This window comes from Stegodyphus dumicola, chromosome 2, assembly GCF_044657685.1.
Source record: "Stegodyphus dumicola isolate Sdum_Otavi_A_Nest chromosome 2, ASM4465768v1".
Classification (NCBI taxonomy): Eukaryota; Metazoa; Arthropoda; class Arachnida; order Araneae; family Eresidae; genus Stegodyphus; species Stegodyphus dumicola.
Genome location: NC_140769.1, coordinates 148,723,450 through 148,744,315, shown reverse-complemented (window position 1 = coordinate 148,744,315; position 20,866 = coordinate 148,723,450). Strand labels below are relative to the sequence as shown.

General features: G+C 30.9%; 1 protein-coding gene across 3 annotated transcripts in view; it reads left to right on the top strand.

The window, feature by feature from the left end:
• Positions 1-433: 433 nt before the first annotated feature.
• LOC118179808 (uncharacterized) overlaps positions 434-20,866 on the top strand; it is a 36,444-nt gene continuing 16,011 nt past the window's right edge. The window contains exons 1-2 of one of the 3 annotated variants that reach the window (XM_035348967.2): positions 434-538; positions 4,978-5,676. In XM_035348967.2, coding sequence (XP_035204858.2) covers positions 5,071-5,676 — 606 coding nt within the window. In that variant the 5' untranslated portion in view covers positions 434-538; positions 4,978-5,070. The other 2 variants (XM_035348966.2, XM_035348968.2) reach the window with 2 other exon arrangements.

The window sequence follows — 20,866 nt, the reverse complement described above, 5'->3', positions numbered from 1 at the left end:
TAAAGATGCACTTTACGAACAATGTGTACTTTTTATTGGTGCCTTATCCTTTTTTAATCATATTGTTAACAAAACTGTACAAAGAAATGCTAAATTGTGTAACTAGATACTATGACCGGTAACTACAATTTAACGTAATATCTGCAAAATTATTGGTTTTCGTACATCAAAATAAAATTAGATGAAATGAAATCATTTCAGAATTTGTTACTAATGTAAAAGGAATTTTATAATAAGGTTAAATTTCTAGTAACACTGAAAAGAGGTTCTTTTAATTAAAGAAAATAAAATTGTTTTTTGTTTTCATAGATCAAAATAATAGAGAATTAGTATAAATATGTCAGAAATGTAATAAATCATAGCCGTGTCTCCTCGATATAGCGGCGCAGAGGCGAAACAGGTTTACATTGCGTCTATGGAAGCTTTCATTCTTTTCCTTAGAGATTCTTTGTCTCGAATCTCTAAGGATTCTTTGGACATCTGTCTACTTTGTCTTGGTCTGTCTGTCTAATCTCAAGTCGAAGCTTTATTACAAGATGTCAGTATATTTGATCTTAATTTTTTATGTCATATGTAAACTAATTTCTCGAAAATACAAAGCTTAAGAAAACAAAATTTCATATCCGTTAATGTACTAGATGAAAAGAAATGTGTGATAAAAAGGTGAATGAACGGATTGTTGGATAAGTAGCATTTTACCCTCTGGCCATCAAATTCGCTAAGTTACGTGGACAAAAATGGCGACAAAAATTTCCAGGATCTTCGTTCCCCACCCGCTTTTTTCATTGGACTTCACCAGGCGTCAAACATAAAAAACGATCTGGTTGGAATTTGAGATTGTACTTTTGGTTACTTGTTATCAAGTTTTGATAAAGGTATTGCTTTGTATACAAAGCTAACATATTTACATAGATGAGTTTCAGTGAATTATCGAAGTAGAGGTAAGTTGTAATCGCGAATTAAAACAGAATGAATAAGTTTCTTGATATTCATTATTTTTACACTCAGTAATTTTCATGTGTGTGACGTTCTTGAAAAAATGACGGTTTCGTTCAGCAGATGCAATTTTCCACTCGAATATGAGACATTTGTATTTTAACGCGAATATATATTCTGCGAAATATATTTTAACTCTTTGAAATAATTTATAAAATTTTCGTCTAGGAAACATTTGTTTTTGATATTAAAACTTCTGTTTTTAAACAATACTGGCAGTCATTCAACAGGTGCACTTGCGTATACAATCTGGGTTCTTAATGGTTGGATGAGCAAAGAATTAGTCTTTTTCTGAACATGAAAATTTCCATTTCCATTTTTTAGAAAGATTAAAGAATGTTTAAATAGTAGGTTTTTTAGTAGATCTATGTAAATGCTGCTTTGAGCAAACTCTTCCTGTATTAAACAACGCTAGAAGCTTACAATTGAGTGCCCCTTGGTTTTTTGGTCCCAATAGAAAAAAACAAAGAACAAATTAGCTAATCTTTGGAATATGGTAACAGGTAGTTTGGCGACATTTTGGAAAGGAGATAAAGGTTACTAGCTAGGCCTTTAGCAGTGTACATGGATAAAGTCAAGAGTGTGCGCAATGCCATTTTTGTGCAATTCTGGGATGTTTTTTTAAGTGAAAATAGGCCGACGTGTAATGGATGATATTGTGTATATTCAATTATTAAATTATTAGAAATACTTAAATGTTTTGAAAAAGACAAAAGTAAGCAAAATTCAATGAGAGACTTTAACATTGGATTATCTGCAATTTGTGATATTACATCTCGGAAAGAAAAATTTATGAAATTTGCCACCTGTGCAGAGACAAGCAAAGCTGCCAATGAAAGAAAAACTTAGCAGCCTCAAAAAGGATATTTAGGTAATGTGCTGTATGAGTGGTTTGTATTGAAACGAGAAGGAGTTCCTGTTTCTTGGCCAATGCCTGTTTAAAAATGGTAAATTTTCAGATGGATGATAGGCTAATCTTTAGAATATGGTAACAGGTAGTTTGGCGACATTTTGGTAAGGCGATAAAGGTTACTAGCTAGGACTTCAGCAATAATCTGAGAAGTACACAGTCCGAATCACAGATTTTTTTGTCTCGGAGAAATGAGAGATCATGAGACATGTAATGTGACATTTTCCGGAAAATTCCAATCAGGATTTTAGCTAATAAGCACTTTGAAAAAATTTCGCTGCGAAAGTGAAGAATCACCCACTTATTTGTTTGGCGCTTTTTACAAGAGTAAGAAGAATTTGTATTTTTGTCAATTTTCTTTGACTTTTTCAGTGAAAATAGGTCGATGTGTACATGGATAAAGTTTCAAGTGTGTGCGCTATGCCATTTTTATGCAATTCTGGGATTTTTTTTTAAGTGAAAATAGGTCGACGTGTTCATAGATACTGTGTATATGCAATTCTTAAAAACGCGGCAAGCAGTGGGCGATTCTACATTTTCTCCCAATTTCGTACCTAATCTTCATCATGATTAAGCACTTTTGTTCCATAAAAGTTCTAGCATAAGCGTAATTCGGCTAGCAGATTGTTGGAAAAAATGTTGAGTAAAAAAAAAAAAAAAACCATGCCATTACTTCATGAAAACAAAATGGCGTCCATAAGAAAAAAAAAAAAAAAAAAAACCCAGCAGGTTGCTGTAGCAGGGTTAGTCGCCAAAGTTTTGCCAAAAATTTGCCAAGTTAACATAATCCGAAGATTCATCACAGTGAGTGATATAATGGTTGATCTTTACAATATGGTAACTGGTAGTTTGGCGACATTTTGGAGGCGATAAAGGTTACTACCTGGCACTTTGGTAATAATGTGAGCAGTACTCAGTTCCGATTACGCATTATTTTGTGTGAGGGAAATGAGAGATCATGGGATATGTCATGTGATATTAATGGACGAATTACGGTTCTTTAATCGGAAAAGGGGGGAAATCGGGAAAAAATCTGGAAATTTTGTATTTGGCTTTATTCTGTGTTGTGTGAAACAGTGTTCGTGAATTTTTGGATCCTTGGCTTTATTCTGTGTTGTGTGAAACAGTGTTCATGAATTTTTGGATCTCACGGCCATAACTAAAGTGAATTCGAAATGGGTATTTATGTATGTATTAATTTAATGTATGTGCTCATTTATATTTTAAGTAGTGTTTTTGAATTTAATTATATTTTAATTAAATGATAGTTATTTTGTGAATTTTATGTTTGTAGGAATTTGGTATACGTTTTAGTTGAAGTAAACGTGCATGGAAATAATTTAAATATCTGACAATAAGTATTTGTAATGGTTGCGGTATGAATTCGTTGGTGACGTGTATAATGTAATAGATGATATAGAGGTAAAAGTTTTTGGATATTTTATTTATTTTATATGTGGAAATGTTCATTACTTTTTCGCGATCAGGTAATTTCATATATGTTCTTTTTACCGGGTTTAAAGATTGAGAAAATTGTCATGTATTTTCGTGAAATTTTTCTAATTTATGAGAAAAAAGCAGTGTACATGGATATAGTGAAGAGTGTGCGCAATGCCATTTTTGTGCAATTCTGGGATGTTTTTTTAAGTAAAAATAAGTCGGCGTGTACATGGTTTAGTGATATTTTAATTAAATGATAGTTATTTTGTGAATTTTATGTTTGTAGGAATTTGGTATACGTTTAAGTTGAAGTAAACGTGCATGGAAATAATTTAAATATTTGATACTAAGTATTTGTAATGCTTGTGGTATGAATTCGTTGGTGACGTGTATAATGTAATAGATGATTTAGAGGTAAAAGTTTTTGGATATTTTATTTATTTTATATGTGGAAATGTTCATATTTGGAAAGGGTAAATACTTTTTCGCGATCAGGTAATTTCATATATGTTCTTTTTACTGGGTTTAAAGATTGATAAAATTGTCATGTATTTTCGTGAAATTTTTCTAATTTATGAGAAAAAAGCAGTGTACATGGATATAGTGAAGAGTGTGCACAATGCCATTTTTGTGCAATTCTGGGATGTTTTTTTAAGTAAAAATAAGTCGGCGTGTACATGGTTTATGTGTATGTGTTATTTTGAAAAACGTGTAAGGAGTATGGTATTGTGCACTTTTTCCCAATTTTGCAGTGAATATTTGTCATGATTAAGCAGTTTTGTTAGATAAAATTTCTAGCATAAGTGTAATTCGGCTAGTAGATTGTTGGAAGAAGTGTTCAGTAGATAAAAAGAAAAGAAACATGTCTTTACTTCGTGAAGACAAAATGGCGGCGGGAAAAAAAATAGAGGGTTGCTGTAGGAGAGTTGGTCGCCAAATTTTCGCCAAAAAAACACCAAGTTACCATAATGTAAAGATCAACCGATATGGTTATAAATTATCTCAGAAAACTATCTAGAAATAGAATTTTATTTTCCTACTTTTTCTCACAGCAAAATGTTTAACAGAACTGTTGTATCAGTAATTTCTTGCTCAGTAGCCAAAGAGCCAGATTAAGAGATCTTAGTGTATTTATTGTTAATCATGGTTTTTTTATTAACTTCAGTTTGGAGGAGTTTCTCTCAAAGTATCAATTGCATATTATAATTGTGGAGAATATTCAAAGCAATATTATTATACGAGGCAGGGTAACTTCGAGCTTAAATTGCATAATAAATTTTAGTAAATGAAGTGGGCTTGAATTTAGTAATTCATTTTTATTGCCTGTGGCAGTAATAAAAGTCCTTAACCATATGCATTCATTATGCTTTCATAAAATCTTAAAATGCAATTCATCCTGAAAAACTGAGACCTCGCAACATACAAGTCGGTGGGATTTTAGGAATTCAGTAACGATATCCGAATAATAACATTAACAGCATCTTAGGTAATAACTTATTTTGTTATCGAAAATTTTATTTTATTATTTATGGTAAAATAAAGTTTAAATTCCGCTGCATTTGTAAATATTATTTCATTTGCAATTGTTGTGTATCTGATAACTTATATATCTTTGTTTTATTTTTTAATAGGTGCATGCAAGCAGAATTGAGACAAGCTATTTCATTAAAAAAAAAGAGAAAGATTTGAATATACATTATTGAAATTAATTTTTAAAAATCTTAATGGAGTACTTTGAATTTTTTTTAAAAGTAATCCAAAAAGAAGCTGAGAAATTTAATCTTCCTCATGCTATATCTCATTTCACTGAGTTAAAAGGTGATGCAAATTTTGATATAGCAAGTAATAGATGTGCTTATGTGTATAGATATGCAACAAATACGCTGTATTATATGAACAAATGTATCAGTAATTTTTTTTTAGAATGTCCAGAAACAATACAAATGTTTCAGGATTGGAGTGTTAAAGGTGTGAATTTCACTTCCATAAGTTCCGGCCCAGGCATAGAATTTTTTGCCTTCGTGATGTCTCTGAAAGATTATAAAAGTATAAAAATCCAAGAATTTTTTAAAAGTGTTAAAATTTTGTCAAAATTTGGAGCTTGGAGAAATACTATGAATATAATGTTAGATATTATAGAAGCTGGAGAGTTCAAATGCTTGGAACTTGACATGTTAAATAGAAAGAATATTGATCTTGTACAGGTATGTCCTTTTTCACCAAAACTGAATGGCCTGGTACAGACTTCTAGTATTGTTTTGATGATTAGGTCAATAAATTTGAAACAGTCTGATGCTGAGCTTGAAGGAGAAATTTCTGCCAATGTTATGGTAAGTAACTGTTTGTTATATTAAGTTATGTAAATATTTGTTCTGTAAATGGATGTTATCATATAGGAGATATAATTATGTGATATCTGTAATTTCACAATTGCGTGCAGAGGCATAGTTAGTAGTATTTTCAGTGCCAGGGAAACTGAAGATTTCATGTCCCCTCCTATTTGCCAGAATGCTATGCAGAGCATCAATTTGGCTTCCTCTGCATGCTGTGCCTGGGAACCCTTTCATCCCCCCAGCTGTGCTACTGATTAGGTGACATTTGCACCATTTAAGAGCATACAGGAAATTGTGGTTTAATATATAATATCACTTGAAACTCGCAAATTTTTATTTTTTAGAATTAGTTCAAGAAAATTTCAAAGTTTGATCTGAAAAAATATGCTACTGTAATTAGTTGTGTAGTGAAATGTTTCAAGACGACATTAATAGCAAATAGTAATTAACAGAAAATATAAATATTCCACTGGTCATCAAAATTAAAGGATAATTAGAAAAAATGTGCTCACTAAGTTAACGTTGCAACCAATGCCGGAATTATTTATGTTTATTAAATACAGTTAAACACAAAATTGCACATACGTTAGTGCCTGAAGTATCCAAATTCAGTGATTGACGATGTGGCACACAGTGGACGTATGCTGGAATTCTGTAGTGTTTTTTAAAGTGAATGTGATTTCTGAGAGTTATCGGTATTCAGTAGTTATGACTCAAAGGCATCATTTCAGATCAAAAGTGGATCAAAGATCAAAAGTTGCAAATAATTGATATAATTCAGGGAAGCCAAACACAAATGGAGGTCACCGAAATTTTCAATATCACTCAAAATATCATATCAAGAGTTTGAAGCTGCTTTTTAAGAACTGGATCAATTGACAGACAGCTTGTTGGTGGGTGTCTGAGAGCAACAGCTGCATCAGAAGGCCATTTTCTGTTGTCGCCTTGAAGAACCTGTGAAGCGACTACAAGAGATTTGGTTTTAGACCTTTAGGCTGCCACAGGAACTCGAATTAGCCATTCTACTAATGTATGAAGGCTTAACAAGGTTGGATTATGTGTAAGAAAACCAGTGATTTGTGTCCGACTCACTTCAACTTCCTGACGGCCCCATTTAAACTGGTGTCATCGTCATATTCAGTGGAGCTAAGACAATTGGGCTTGAGTATTGTTTACTTACGAGTCCAGATCTAGGTGATTTTAGACATGTTTGGATCTGGAGAGAGGAAGGAACACATAACTTGCTTTCTCTTGTCCATGAAAAATCTCATTTCCGTGACCGTAGTTTAATGATTTGGGGAGGAATCATGAGAACTGACAGCACCAAGCTGCAAATCTTTAAAGGGTGCACTGTAACCGCTGGGAGGATACATAGATGGGGTTATTACCCCAAATTAGACTGTTTAGTTGTTGGCACAGTTTTTGGTAATGGATGACAATGCTCAATCTCATTGAGCATAGGTGCTGTCAGAATACTTGCAAACAGAAAGTATCCCTTGAACGGACTGACCACCTTATTAAACCGACTTGAACCAAACTGAGCAGTTGTGGAATGTCTCGGGGTGCCGAATTTCAATGTGCCAGATTCCTCCGTGGATCCTCCAAGAGTTGAAAAGTGCACTTTTAGAAGGGTAGCATGAAATTCCGCAATATTTGATCAACACTTTTTAGTCTATGAAATCATGATGTGAGGTGTGAATATCTGTCCAAGGAGACTATGCACCATATTAAAAAAAAACATTTTTCACAAAAGTGACTTAATTTTTCTATTGTTTTCTATATTTCCATAAATTTGGTTTTAATTTCAATATTTTGCAAATAATCAACTGCTAAACATTGTAATTTATGTTAATTAATGCTTTTGTATAAATCTATACAAAATTTCTATAAATAATTTTTCATTAAGTATTGTTTAATTTTATTTCTATCTTTATCCGTTAATTTTGATGACTAGAGTATCAAGATAAAATATTAATTTGATGTTAAACACATAATAAATAGTTTTAAATATATATTTTAGTATTTCTTTCAGAAATAGTATGAAAAACCTTTCTTTTTGGTTATTTTTTTTTTAATGTCTTATCACCTGGCATTTTTTTGGGTGCGGGATTCGCATATTTTCTTATTGGCAGTTTGCTTTGGCTTTGTTTCTGAAGAATTGTTTTTACTATTGCTTGCACAACCAAGTTTTTCATTTAATCATAGCTTTCCCTGTCATCATTGTACTGTATTTTGTGATTTGCTGCAGTAGAGTAAGATAGTTGCACATAGAACTATTGCATTTTCTAACTTTTTGAATGTAAGTAAATCTTCCATTTTGCATGTAGATAGACATTTTGCATGCTTACCATTTCTGACTTGGACAATGGGTGTTATTCAGTGTATTCAGAGCAGGTGAGATAGTACAGTAAATGCCAGAATGGTATTGCCTACCAACATTTACTTGTGTTCATGCGACATCACATGCATTCCAGAGATGAAATGCATGCTATGCTGAATGCCATTTTTAATTTTATGCCTACTATTTGATTTTTTTATACTTTCTGATAATCAGCACGTTTATGAAAATATTCATAAGGCAATGCCCAGTGTTGACGAAATAGGCAACCCATTACAGTATAGTATATTATTTACTGCTTTCACATACACTACAACTGTTTCAACAGCAATTCTTGATGATGTTTTCTCTTCATAATAATGTCATGGTGTTGATAATGTTTTCAATTGTTGTTTTGTTACTGATGATACTTGCAAGAGTCAGGAAATGCTTCAGATTAGTTTGTCCACTATTTAGGAAGAGCATTGTAGTTGAGTGCTGTGGCTCGTCATTTTCATTATAAACATAGCTTAGTGGTCATAATTAAAGACTGACTCAACCTCAAAGAGTAGTGTAAACATTACTTTGAAAGTGAACAATGCTTTCTCTACAATCTTTCTTAAACATTCTTTAACAGTTCTAATGAATTTTAATTTAGAAGTCAACCAAAAAATACGGCATTCTATTTTCAAATTTCACAGGTTTTCACAGATGGTTTTACCGAACCATCATCCTCAGCTGCAAAAGTGCAAAGGTTCATCCTTGTTAAGGTTAAAACCATCGAAACTAGTCCTGCGAAATTTGAAAATATAATGCTGATTTTTGTTGTTTGACTTATAAATCAAAATTTGTTCTCCGTGTTATTGTATCTTAATTAGTTCTAATGAATGCGTCATAAAATCCTTCCCACTATTAGGGTTGTGGAGTTGGTAACAAAAATGGGTACTTTTCCGTTTCGCCGGCGCATATCTCGCCAAGCAGACTTTGTTGGCAACAGCATACAGTATACACATAAAAATTTTAGTTCTAAGAATTTTTTTATTTTGAAGACATAAACATATTAATATGATTTAAAATTTCATAAAAAGCCAATAAATAAAGACTAAATTTGTAAAAAGACATTAATTTAAGAATTTACTATGCTTCCATGGTGCAACATCCTGATTCACCGATTCATACCACGTAACTCAAAGTGATCTCTCCCATGTAAACTACGCTACAAAAACATAATTCTCTCAGTAATTATCTTCGTTAATTTCAAGTTAAATCTTAATTTGGAATACAAGTTTAAATGTAAGAATTATTTCAATTCGTACAAATAGCTTACTAAAAAATTATGTAAAACCCACAGCACTTTCCTTCGCTAGTGCATTCTCATTAGAATTGATGAATTTAACCCTTAATTTTGCCTTTCCTATATTTTCGCCTTCGAGTGAGCAGTGTGATTGCTTCCTAATTGACTTAATTTCCGCAGATGGTCTTAGGGTATAAAATTTAACTATATCTTTTTTAAAAAATTCTATGTAATGTTATGCCAGTATTGAAAGAAACAATCAATCTAATAAGAAATGGCTGCAACTTGTTTTGAAAATGAAATCAATCTAATAAGAAATGGCTGCAACTTGTTTTGAAAATGAAGTGTAAAAGGTTACCAGTGAAGATATTCTATTTGGCATCAGTTGTACTATTATTGGCAAATTTAATCGTTAGCCCCGGCAAAACGGAAAAGTACCCCAAAATGACTGACTGTCAAATCCTAAAGACTGTGACTCTCTCATATACAGTACAAAGTCCGAAATACGAACATCCATTATCTGGAATGATCTAAAATCCGGACCTCAAAATCACCAATAATGTTTTTCTCATTGCATATCTGCTTTGCACACATCTCAAACCAACACACTCCACATAGATACATTGTTGATTTGATGCCAACCTGGCGAATCATTATTATACTTTGCTTTCATCACTGCATGTTTATCAACAACTGGCATCTTGAGTAACGACTCATGTAGCGATTCCCAAGCAATTTTTTTTGTTAGTATTTGAATAACAAAGGAGTATGGTAACCTTTTATGTTGACATTATGCTTGGCGATGATTACAGATTTAAGTTAAATGTGCTAAAAAATCTTGACGAGGAAAAATTTAACAAAAATTTCTTTCCATATACTAGAAATAGATTTTATTAATGATACTCATAGACCTAAAGATTACATTTAGGGCTATTTGAATTAAGAATATCTGATTTGTTATTCACGTAAACCCAGAACCAGTGCCAGGGCTCGTAAGGCGGCACCGGGTCTCGGAATTTAGGGCCCACAGAGACTGCATCAGGCGGTAAGATATCTAGCGCAGGCCCTTAATAAGACTTAAGTATGTGTGGGAATTTTTTTATTCAGAACTTTTGATAAGCCTTAAGCATGTGCAAGAAATAGGCATAAGTATAATAAGTAACTAAACTAATGCAATTGAAGCTTAATTGTCTTAGTGCGTCATAGAAGCAAGATAAAATTTAACGTAACAACTCGTCATTAGTCACCAAGTTCATGATGCATAGCCAAATATGTATAGTGAACAACAGCTAAATTTGATTATGATAGCCACGGATTTTAAAGGTTTTCGAATATCGCAAAACAAAATTGAAATTTTCCAATTAACGGATTTTGTAAAGAAATGTCGAGAAGCGGTAATAAATGCAGACAGTATAAAAGAAGTTTTCATTGTGATAACAATGTTTCTCAATCATCAATCAGTTAATAAATGGCAAAAATCTGTAGTATGGTTCTAGATCCAGAAAATAGTGATAGTGAAGAAAGTGACAGAGAAGTTACTGAAAACAAAAGAGTTTCGATTAACATGTTTAACAAGAATTTGAAGTAACAAGAATTTCGAGTACCAAGTTTGTCGGAATTCTCGACACAGCAGTTACAGGACTTCAACAATGTAATTGAACAAGAGATTTTGTCTGTCTACAGAATTAAAGAGAATGTATTAGCACAAAAAATGAAGAAATTAAACAACTATACATCTTGCATTGAAAGAAATGTTTAATGAGGTAAAGAAATAAATATTAAGCTTCTTCTTCTTCTTCTTTTTTTTTTTTTTTTTTTTGTAAATTTGGGTACCCTTTACATCAGCAGTTCTCAACCTTTTGATTAACGCGTACCATCTAAACAAAAATTGAAAACCTTTAGCAACAGCACTACAAAGTATTACTATCACCACCGCTTTTGTACAAAACTCAGATCCGATAAATTTATGAGTGTTAGAGGAAAAACTCAATCAGGATGTTGGGATTTTAATTTTTGAATTTAATAGTTAAAATACGTTGCTTCTTTGCATACTACTGGTTGAGAATCCCTTCTTTAGATCATAAAGACTTCATTATTTCATAAATCATGATTTCATATTTTTAATTTTATAATTTGTACATGCCATCTTACTAGATTTAAACTGATGATCTGACATCCGGAAATCCCAAACCGGAATCGCCAAAATCGTGACGAGTCCAGATTTCGGATTTTGTACTGTATATGTAAACATATACACATGGGATACAGCTTATTTTTTTAATATAAAAGAAGTAATAGATGCTACAGAAAAGACATTGATGGCATAACAAATTATTTTTATTAATTGGAATTTATTATGAACTGGAAAAACTGGCATTAGTAATTTCTAAGAAACAGAATAACTTCGGCAAGATCTTTGTTAGAGGACCATAGATCCGATTTGATAAACTTTAGAGCTGAGAAGAGTCTGTCCACACTGACTTGAGTAGGAGGACGAGCTCTTACTTGTGACAGCAATCATATTTCTGTATTTCATCAAAAGACCGTGTAGAAATCTTGTTTGAATTTTTTCATTTTCATACATAAAGGCTCTTGGTTCTTTATTTTCATTCACTTTGCCTTAGTCTTTTCAATATTATCCAAATATTTCTCAAAATCTAATTCAGCAGTGGAAAAGGATAATAGAGACTCAGTTGCAATGTCTGCAGTCTGACTGTCCTGATTTGAATACTCCAATTGTTCTGAGAATAATTTAATTTTTAATGAAAGTTCATAGATGGCTTTCTTTGCCTTTTTAATTTGTTCGTCATTCAACAAAATTATGTGTTTCGGATCTACATATATTGAATCCAATAAGATCTCATTGTCTAAACAACTAGTCTCTCATTTTTTCACTGAAAAAATGATTCCTTTTGTAATAAACCCTCCATTTCAGAAAGAACAAACATCACATTCTTCCATTCTCGCCTCCTGTTAATTCTTCAGATTGTAGCTTTTTTGTAGCTATATATAGTGTAGAAAGAAGAGTTTCCAATTCTCCAAGATTGTTCCACAGTATTTCTGTTAGTGAAACTTTAGGGATTTAAAATCAGTTTCTATAGAAAACTTTTAATTCGGAAATCTTTGAATTTTTCGACGATATTTTTTAAAAATATTATAACATTGATCAGTTTTATTAAAATAATGCTAATATATTGAAATTATATTCAGGGAATAACATTAAAATTAAGCATTTTTATTTTTGTCTATCATATAAAGTGACATTACTTTTGATTTTGACGACCTATTGTACAGTATTTTGAATCTAAAAAATAAACAAGGTAGTAACTGCTTTACGCTTTAGCACAATTTATGAAGCAACTCTTAGCAAAAGCAAAATAGCTATGTAATTAATTAAAACTGCCTTTGTTGTAATTTTTTCATGGTAAGAGTTTTTCCCATGTAGTTGTCTCAATATGCATGAGTTTTCTTTATGAAATTAATTCATACTTTTTCCTCTAATTTTTTTTAAAAATAATCGAGCCTTTTTGCTGTTGCAGAATTGGTAGGAGTAATTTTTCTTTAAGACTTTAGACACTGCAACTTACAAAGTTAAGAAGGATTTTAAGGCAAGATTTACAGACCCAGAAATCTAGAAGATTCCAGACAAATGTCTTCATGGTACAGTAGAATTCCAGAAATCCGCAAAGCTTGGGACCAGAGGTTGTGCGGATTTTAGTATTTTATGGATTTCGGGACAGAAAAGATAAATCATAATATACAGACTAAAAATGCAAAATAAATAAGGCGTATTAGATACATTTAATTAAATTATTATATACATTATTGCAATAACTTATTATATGCATTAAATTATTATTACATACATAAACTGATTATATTGTTCATTGTATTATATATACACAGCATCGAGGTTTGCCGATTTCACCTCATGCAGAGATTTCCAGTTTCGGATTCTAGTGTTAGAATCACTGTTGCTGTAAAATAATTAGAATCACTGTTGCTGTAAAATTTTAACAGCTTTTTTATATTTTTCCATATATCATACACAATCGTATCGCAATTCCATACAATTCTGCTATAAACTGAGAAGTATGCAGAATTTGAACTTTTTGCATTACCGTCAATGTAACGTGTTTATGTTTTTCAACGTTTCAAGCAGTAAAATTATGAGTGCGTTTCTAATCTGTAATTGTATTAAAAAGGGCTGAAATTTAAAATATTCTTAATTTATTCACAAAATATCCGAATTAAAAAAAAGGCAGCACTAAATAATCTCGTGAAATAACAAAGCTCAGAAAATACAACAATGTGAATTGTGAACTTGAAAGAAGAGTTGAGTGAATCATCTGCTTTCTTACCTCGGTGCAAATTAGAGGAGAAAAAACTTATCACGATTTCAATAATTTGGTATTTCCGTTATGACTCGTAGTATTTGGTAATTATGATGTCATTATTTGGTCTTTGATATTTCATACTCAATGTTGCGGTTTCCGGAACCTATAAACTGAATGTTTATATTTTGAGAGGCAACATGGATTTCAGGAGTTGGTGAATTTCAGGTCGGCGGATTTTCAGTATTTGACTGTATTAACACGTAATGGATGTATTTTACAGAAAGTTTAAGATAAACTTTTGCTTTTTGGAGAATTTTCTGAAAAACAGCGAAAACATAATATATAAATGTTTTACTTCTGATATTAGAGGTGGCGTAGCTAGGGTGGGGCAAGGGGGGACATCTATTCCCGGGCACAGCATCCATGGGATGCCAAATTGATGTTACAAAATTTTAGAATAAAATGTTTCTCATTCTTGGTATACAGGATGGGGCACAAAATCTTCAGTCCTGTCGCTGTAAACCCTAGCTACAGCTTTTGCATCATACGCGAGGCTGGTGCTACGCATTTTCCCACCTGATGCAATCTCTGTGGATTATAAATTCTAAAATTTTGCCATTTCTTGGTGTTCTTGCTCGGTGTGTCACTAAATTCTAAAAATTCTGCTACATCAGCTTTGTAACCGGCCCTTACCGTATATCATTTCATATTTATTCTGAATGTTCACATTACTAAAGAAATAAAATTAGCAACTTTTCCTATAAAATCTACATGCATTTATTTTCTTAGAATAACAGAAATATTTAATTAAATCTAAAAATTCTAAAATGAAGAGGAAATGTATTGAAAAAAGAAACCAAGTACATAAAGAGAAAGAAAATTATTCTTCAAAATATGTAGAGTTATTATGTAACTTAAGCAGTTGTTTATAATTCAGCCTTTACTATAATTTTCTTTTTCCATAAAACATAATTTTTTTCTGGCCACTGCTTGCACCCTGCATTAGTTCCTACCAGCTCCGCTAATTTGTAATTATTCATCTTTGCGTTATCGCTGCCGATATTTGAATTTGTTATGCGACAACTAGGTTACGACGAGTTATGAGTTTGTTAAGGCGTGTTACTGAGCCAGCTTAGGTTGAAATTAAATTGCCTGGTCTTTCACTGCTAGTCCACATATTTAGTTTGAATTTGACTGTTACTGTTTAATTGGATAACCATAAGCTGTAGTTGATTTTGCTAGCACAAGAACATGCCTTTATGTTCTGAGGTCTTTTTAAAAAAGAGGTAGCTTTTTTTTTAAACCTTTATCTGACTTTGTAGTTATCTTTAGACATAGCAATAATGTGCTTCATGTCTGTCAGGGGTTTGACAGTACATACAGAAGTGAAGGAAGACCCTTGATGTACTATCAAACTTGGAATAGCAACAACAACCTTAAGATAATACATTCTTTCGCGTATGATTATCAGAGTTTTAGAAATTTTCCATTACTCTATCATGAAAATTGGATGATGCTTTTAAGATTCTCCTTATGCATATATGTAATATCGAGGTTCAGAATAACAACATTAGGACACTATAACTCTTTTCCACTATCCTATCACGATTATTTTTACACATATGACGCCGGAAAGACTGGCTTCACAAACAAGACATGACAAGAATGTATCACGATAAGTGTTGATGAAATCATTTCGTTAATGTATGTTTTAGATAATTTTTGCTATTTAAGAATGCAATGAATTATGTATTTCTATATCATTCAGAATTGTCGTTAGATTCAAAAGTGAATATGAGGAATATATGTGATACAGAGTTAAATGTGGAATTATACGAAGAATTTTATTCACGAAATGAAGCTGATATTTTGCTAGATGAACTATCAAATTATGATTTTAAAAATATTAATTAGTTTTGAAATTAATGGGACTCAGTATGTTCCACGAAGAAAAGTACTCGGTTTTGGTGATGAAGGACTTAGTTACGAATTCTCTGGAACGAGCATTTGTGCAGAACCATGGACTCAAACTCTTCTAAATGTAAAAGATTATGTTGAAACGATAACTGGCAAAAAATATAATTTTGCTTTATTGAACTATTATCTTGACGGAGTGGCGAAAATTTCAACGCATAAAGACAATGAAACTTGTCTCGAACCTGAAAGTGATATACCTATCAGTTTAGGTGCAAAACGTCAAATGGTATTTACCAGGCGAAATTTCACATCTCGAAGTGTGGACTTAACTCATGGAACTCTCCTTGTAATGAAACCCCCAACGAATCAATTTTGGATGCATGGAATACCCTCTCAACCTGACGTTAAAAGATCCTAGAATTAGTATCACATTCCGAAACATAAAAATTTTCGAAAATTAAAAAACAACGCTTGGAAGATAATGAGGATGAACTTCCAGAGGATGACTGGTTTGCCCACTATATGAAATCTGTTCCTGAAAATATCTTCATGCCGAATAATCAAGAACAGAAAAAAGAAAGTTCGAAGTTGATTGCACAGTGGACTCTTGGTTGGGGATATTTTGTGTCCATAAATCAGTTTGAAAACAGAATGACCATTCATCTACGTGAATGTGTGGAACAAAATAAAATATTATACCCTACTACACGCGGTGTTGTTATAACTCTTGCAACATGGCAAGAATTTTCCTCAAAAATATATGAATTTAATCTTGTCTATACGAGTGCCAGCATCATTTGCAATAATAAGTTGGTAGTTTTCAACAAAGAAGGTGAGTGTATTTTTCAACAAGTTTTTAAACAAGATGAAAATTCTTTTAAACTAAAACCTACATATCTAAAAGTAAACTGTGATATTTTAAAAAAATTGAAAGAAATTATTCCTGATGTATCTAATACTTTATATAAAAGTATTTTTGAAATTATTTTACCGTTGCAAATCAAATGTAAAAACAGTTGTTCGGATATGGCAAGTGATGATGATGAACTTTTTAAAGAACTCATAAACTCTATCAAAACTGAATTAAATTCAGTGATTAAAAAACTATTTAAATGCGAAGGTTGCATTGTAAATCATCCTTCACAAACAAGACATGATTGCATTATAATAAGTGTTGATAATAGAATTAAATATATTGGTGAAAATATATTTTTATGTATTAATTTTAAAAATATAAGAGATTCTTTAAGGCAGAAAATAATTTTTCATTTATTTTGTGATAGGTTTTTTTGAATTGAAATGTTATGAAGATTATAAAAATGCATTAATATAAGTACAGCTATTCTATTTAAATTTCTGTGTTTGTTTGATGTTATGACTATTTTTTTTTACTTATGTTTTTTAATAGAAATATATTGAAATTTTAGTTTTAATTTTAAAGCAAACATGTATATCAAATGTCAGTAAATGGATATTGCTGTTAATTTGATGTTAATTAATGTAAGAAAATTCTAAGTATATTTTATATGTAATACAGAAACCTGTTCTTTGGAAATAAATAAATGTATTTAAATAGAAAAGCTTCTTGGTGAAATGAATGTATTTTTATTTTTTATAACAATTTTTTTAAGTATTGTATGTTTACAGTGCAGTATATGCTTCACGTGATTCACTCATGTTGAAAATTTAAGAGTTTATGAAGCGATTATTCGCTGAACTTATGTGATATATTTGTAAGGTTTCTTGAATACGAGTAATCTGAAGAGATATTTGAAATCTCATGAAAGAAACATCAGATGTAGTGTATGTCCTAAAAAATTTAAGTTTATAGTTTGAAAAGTCGCGAAGCTTCTCGTCTTAGAATTTTGTAGTGAGTAATCACAAGTTTTTTACATGTAAAAAGGATATGAAAACTTATAAAGTTACTTTTAAGAGTAAATCATGATAAAAAATATTTAGTGAGCATAAGAATTTAAAACAATATGAATCTTTACATCGTATTGAATGTTCGGACATTTTTTCAAGTAAAACAGAATTTGAAGAAAATCTCAAAAGAAAATCTTTCTTTTTTTAATTTTGCTGGTGTCAAAAGAAACAGAAATATGCTGATGATGATGTTTTGAAACAGCATGATACTTCTCTTCGTATAAATTGCATCCATTGTTTACAAGTGTTTAAAAGAAAAAGTGATCTCTTACACCACATTCGAATGCGACATGGTTTGATGCGAATCTTACAAAAACGAAGAAACGTTGACATCGTTAATACATGCAAGTCTTCTAAAATCGCAAGTCTTAATAGTATGTTCGCAATTGAATCGATTTGCTAGAACATAGAAAATGATCATGTCTTAGATGTACTTCTTGAACATATAAAATTGTAGTTAGTATGGAAAAAAATGAGTTATGATGTAGTGTTACACTGAGTTATGATATCGGTGTTTGAAATGGTAATCAATAGTTACATTTAAAATGTGTCGTGAGTGTGAAAATGCAGAAATAAAAGAGCTTTGGCGAATTTAATAAACGTGGTTCAATGTGGTTGATGGGAAAATTTGTTCCATGTGAATTAAATAGTGTAAGATATGAACCTCTTTCTCTCAATAGTTAATTATTCAATTGTAAGACAATTAAACTTTAAATATATATGCATATAGTACATGTAATGATTAATATTACATTGATTAATGTAAATAACTGATGATATGTGTATTAACATAGTGAATGTTCGCTTTTATGAAGTTCTAAGCATTACTTTAAATACCATTCATAAAACTTTTATCTCATATATACAAACATGACAATATCTATTGAGTTCTCATTTATTCTTTGGAATGTATGAAAGTTTAAATATTTTTTTAATTTAATGTAGATTGGAGTAAAATATCTTTATCTTTCTTCATTTCAATCGGTAATATCTGTATGCTGGTAAAGGTACGTATGTTCGTAAGAATTATACTGTGTCACATTTTTGACAATCTTCTTTCATTCATATTAGCTAATAAGAGAATTATTGAAGTTAGTAAAGTAATGAAAATCAACGTTATTGAAAGAAAACTCTAAAAGCATTTACATTTCCAGAAATATATCAAAGTTCCTTTTCTTAAAAACAGCTGGTGTATCGTAGTTTTTATTTCGTTAAAAGCTGAACTTGTAAAATAAAAATTTTCTATTAGTGTAAGGTAAACAAAAAGAAAATCAAGAGACAATCCGTATCATGAATGAAATTCAAGTCTTACATCGGATTTTAAAGAAATATTCTGAATCTAAATGTTTATGCCTATTTAGCACAAAATGTGTTTATTTGTCTTATAAATTTAACTAAAACCATTCTTATAACAGTATGTTGCCTTTAAACTGGGTAAAAATGTTAAGTATATTTTCTGATGGTATTGATATACTTGTCAAAGAAGTTCTAGAAATTTCAAATGTTGAAAGAGCATATGATAAGAGTCTCCTTTCCTATCACTACGTCAGTTACAGGTTAAGGGCTGTCTTGAATGGATAAAGGTAATGTTTGTGCAAAAATATAGTAGTTCTATTTTGAACTGAGAAATAATTCGCTTTTTGTCAATTAACGAAACTTGTAGTATTATTAAACAGAATGTCAGTGAAAGACATTGCGTTTGCATAGTGAATTATGAAGGTACTGAAAGGTAGTAAAGAAGGTGAATGAAAGAATTAATTTGAACAAATAAGGTAAGGCTATCATTAAAAGAAAAAACTGTTCAAAAGATGTATGTTAGAATTAAAAGTAAGATGTTAAAATTTAAAAAGATGTAACAGAGTAAAACCAAAGAATACTGGTAATTCCCATCTGGAAAACAGTAATTTGAGTACGATATTGAAAAAGTTGGTTTTAAGAATTTCTTTATGCGTGTGATGCAAAACAATTGCTAGTTTATCATGAGTGCTGACATAGATGCAATTAGTGCAGGAAAAATAGTAAAATTAGTATAGTCAGTGTCTCTAAAACATGAAAAAATAATAGTGTGTTTTGGTATGTGTGGATGAAACACTGAACGTGGTTGTAAAATTAGAAATGAAAATTATCAACACACTTAAAGGTAATCGGGATTTAAAACTAAACATGATGTTAGAAACTTTGAAGACTATAAAACTATATGAGAAAGAAATACATTTAGATATAAATGGTATTAAACTGTAAAGTTGTGAATGGAAATTTCTGAGTAAAACCTGTAGATGATCTATTATGATCGAGGAATAAAACAAGTATTATAAAAATTGTAAGGAAATATTTGAATATAGAGTAAATGAAAACAATCCATATCATTAAAATGAATAAAAAAGGATAAAATGTTGGAATTACGAGTGATGAGACAGAAATAAAAACATTATTATAAATAAGTTAAGCTAGAATTAAGAAATATAAACACAGAAGGGAAATCATGAACGTAAGAAAAGCAATTAACAGTTATAGGCTTAAGTTTTTTAAAAAAAATATTCGCTAATGTAAGGAAGATATTGTTAAACACGTGAAAGAAATTAGAAATTCTCTAGAAAATTTAGTGAAAGAACTAAGATCACGAAAAATAAACGTTTCTTTTTAAATAGAATTTCAAACCTTTAAGTTAAAGTGTGTATAGAATACTAGAATGGTTTAAAAAAAGTAAATGAAGTTAAAATTCAGAATATATTGAACATTATAACGTTAAAAAAAGTGTGAAATTGCATCTAAAATTAAGTAATGTAACAAATAAACAGCACGTGCGGGAACGTTTGTGAAATATAACGTATAAGTTAAAAATCAGGGTATTCTGAAATTTATGAAAGGTATGAAAAAAAATAGTATGTGGAAATTAAATAAAATATTACAAATAAATTAGAAACGTTAAGTATTAAAAAAATATGACAGTAAATGAATATGTTATTATGAAACAGAAAACCTGAGAAATAAGTTAAAGTTTCATGAAAAACTAGAAAGGATAAAAGTATCAAAATAAATTGATGAGTCGATTCAAATTCCATTTTCTTAAATAGGCTTTTTTACCTGAATCTGAATGTATCACATCAGCTTAGTGGTTAAAATCTTCAAACTACTGAGCTGGTGAGATATTTTGTTTGAGAGTTCAGTTCTATATTTTGAATAATAGAATATTTTTTTTTAAAAAGAAATTTCTAAAATAAATTATTTTCTTTTTTCGTCCGTAGAAGACACCATGAGCAATTCCTAAACAGATTATTTTCATTTTTCATCCCTAGAGGACGCCATGATCCCGTTGCCAATTAAAAAAAAAACTAACTTTAAATGAAAAGCAGGAGGTCTACAACTCAACCAGCAGTCTACCAACACCTCAACTCC